Source organism: Trachymyrmex cornetzi, unplaced genomic scaffold (genome assembly GCF_001594075.2).
Source record: "Trachymyrmex cornetzi isolate Tcor2-1 unplaced genomic scaffold, Tcor1.1 scaffold3263, whole genome shotgun sequence".
Taxonomy (NCBI): domain Eukaryota; kingdom Metazoa; phylum Arthropoda; class Insecta; order Hymenoptera; family Formicidae; genus Trachymyrmex; species Trachymyrmex cornetzi.
The window spans coordinates 1-1686 of record NW_017297965.1 but is presented as its reverse complement, the minus strand read 5'-3'; the positions used below and the strand labels follow the sequence as shown (position 1 = coordinate 1686).

The 1686-nt window shown below is 41.1% G+C and overlaps 1 protein-coding gene across 1 annotated transcript; it reads right to left on the bottom strand.

Annotated features, from left to right (window-relative positions):
- Positions 1 to 495: 495 nt before the first annotated feature.
- Positions 496 to 1013, bottom strand: LOC108762957 (gibberellin-regulated protein 14-like; the record flags this gene model as incomplete). Its single annotated transcript, XM_018510230.1, has 1 exon — positions 496 to 1013. A coding segment is annotated over one exon (518 nt), but the record flags the coding sequence as incomplete, so codon positions are not given.
- Between the last annotated feature and the right edge of the window lie 673 nt (positions 1014 to 1686).

Here is a 1686-nt window from a genome sequence, read left to right as displayed (position 1 = left end):
CCCGCGCCATCAGGCACGCCCCGCGCCTTCCCCGTGCGCCCTCAAGTACCCCCCGCGCCCCGCATTCCCCTCTAGCCCCATGGGTTCGAATACCCCTAGTATTACTACTTAGGGACATTGTTTTAATAACTGTTATTTATAAATGTTGTATAATTATTAATTATTTTACAAATATATCATTCTTACAGAGAAATAGTCGGCTATATAGACAAGATAGAATCACACTTTATTGGTAGAAAAAAATGAATAAATTATTAAAATTTCACTTAAATAATGGCAATGTTTAACATATGTATTTTATTACAAAATGTAATGTGTGTGTGTGTGTGTGTGTGTGTATGTTATTATATTCATTAATTTCACATTGCAGGGTTTATGGTAGCGTGTTCGTTTGATAAAATTTATTAAATTCTCTATAAATTAATTGGTCCTGAAAAGGACCGTTTTTATGTTTACAATTTATGTGGCCCTGAAAAGGGCCGTTTGTGGTAAAAACTATATTAATCTTTCTCTGTAAAAGATTGTCGGTTTGATCTGAGTAAATCCCTTCGGTCCCCAAAGTCTTCTTCGTGTTAAGTCGAGAGAGTAGAATCCAGGAGGTGAGTCTGGTGGTGTGTAGCTTGTTGGTGATCCTGGTGGTGTGGATGTTTCCTTCTGTGATGTGAAGTCGCTCTGCGTTTCTCGGTGGACTACCGTAGGTCGGCTCAGCGTTCCTTGGTGAACTCTCGGAACAGGCTGGGTCTGCGTTGTCTTCGTAGAGAAGTCACTCGGAGATCTAGGTAGCGGAGACAGGAGCGGCGGCGGTGCTGAATAGCTGGGAGACAGAGGTCTTCTAACCCTCGGGTCGTTACTGGCTAGGAGGAAGCTCGGAGGTCTTGTGAGAACCGGCGAAGAGATCTCCACCTTAAGTAGTCGCCAGATCACTGGAGGGGATGTTGATTTGCCCTGTTGCTTAGTTGCCGTTGGATTACTCGGTGTAACCTCTTGAATCTGTGACGGCTCGCTAGATCTCGCTGAGGAAGATTTCTTCCACCAGGGAATAATCCGTGATTGACGAGAGGCAGGCTCCACGGTTACACCACAAAAAGGTTATTGCTCTTGCGGTATGTTGCAAGAGACGAAATCAAGCCGTTGGCCATGCCTTTATATAGCCGTTCAGAGTTTTTCAGAATACGAGAAGATCTGCCGAAATGCGCCTTCTATTAATTTCTTGAGAAATTAATTTTTTCCGAATGACTTCAAGTAGGTCTTGGAAACAAATGCATCCGCATGAAGTTTGCTTCGTTCGAGTTGTTCGAAATATGTATGTGGTGTCGAATAGACCGCCACAACAATAATAGTTTTATAATTTTATATACTTTTTGTCATTGAAATAAATTATATCATTGTATGACATATTTTAGTAATTTATACATCGTGAAGATTCTTATTTTCAGTTATACATGGATACATTAAAACAAATTTAAATGTTCACTCAAAGCGTTCCAAAAATATTGGTAATGGCTCGATTACAGACGGTATACACAAACTGGCTGCACGAATAACAAATTATATGAACACGAAGTCTTTGTGGAAAAAGGCCAATATGTTGAAATAAAAGGATGTGTTTGTAACGTCCGGTGCGCTACACTATAGCACTCCGGCCATTTACCAAGCGAACGCGAGCGCACAGTATAGCAAATGATA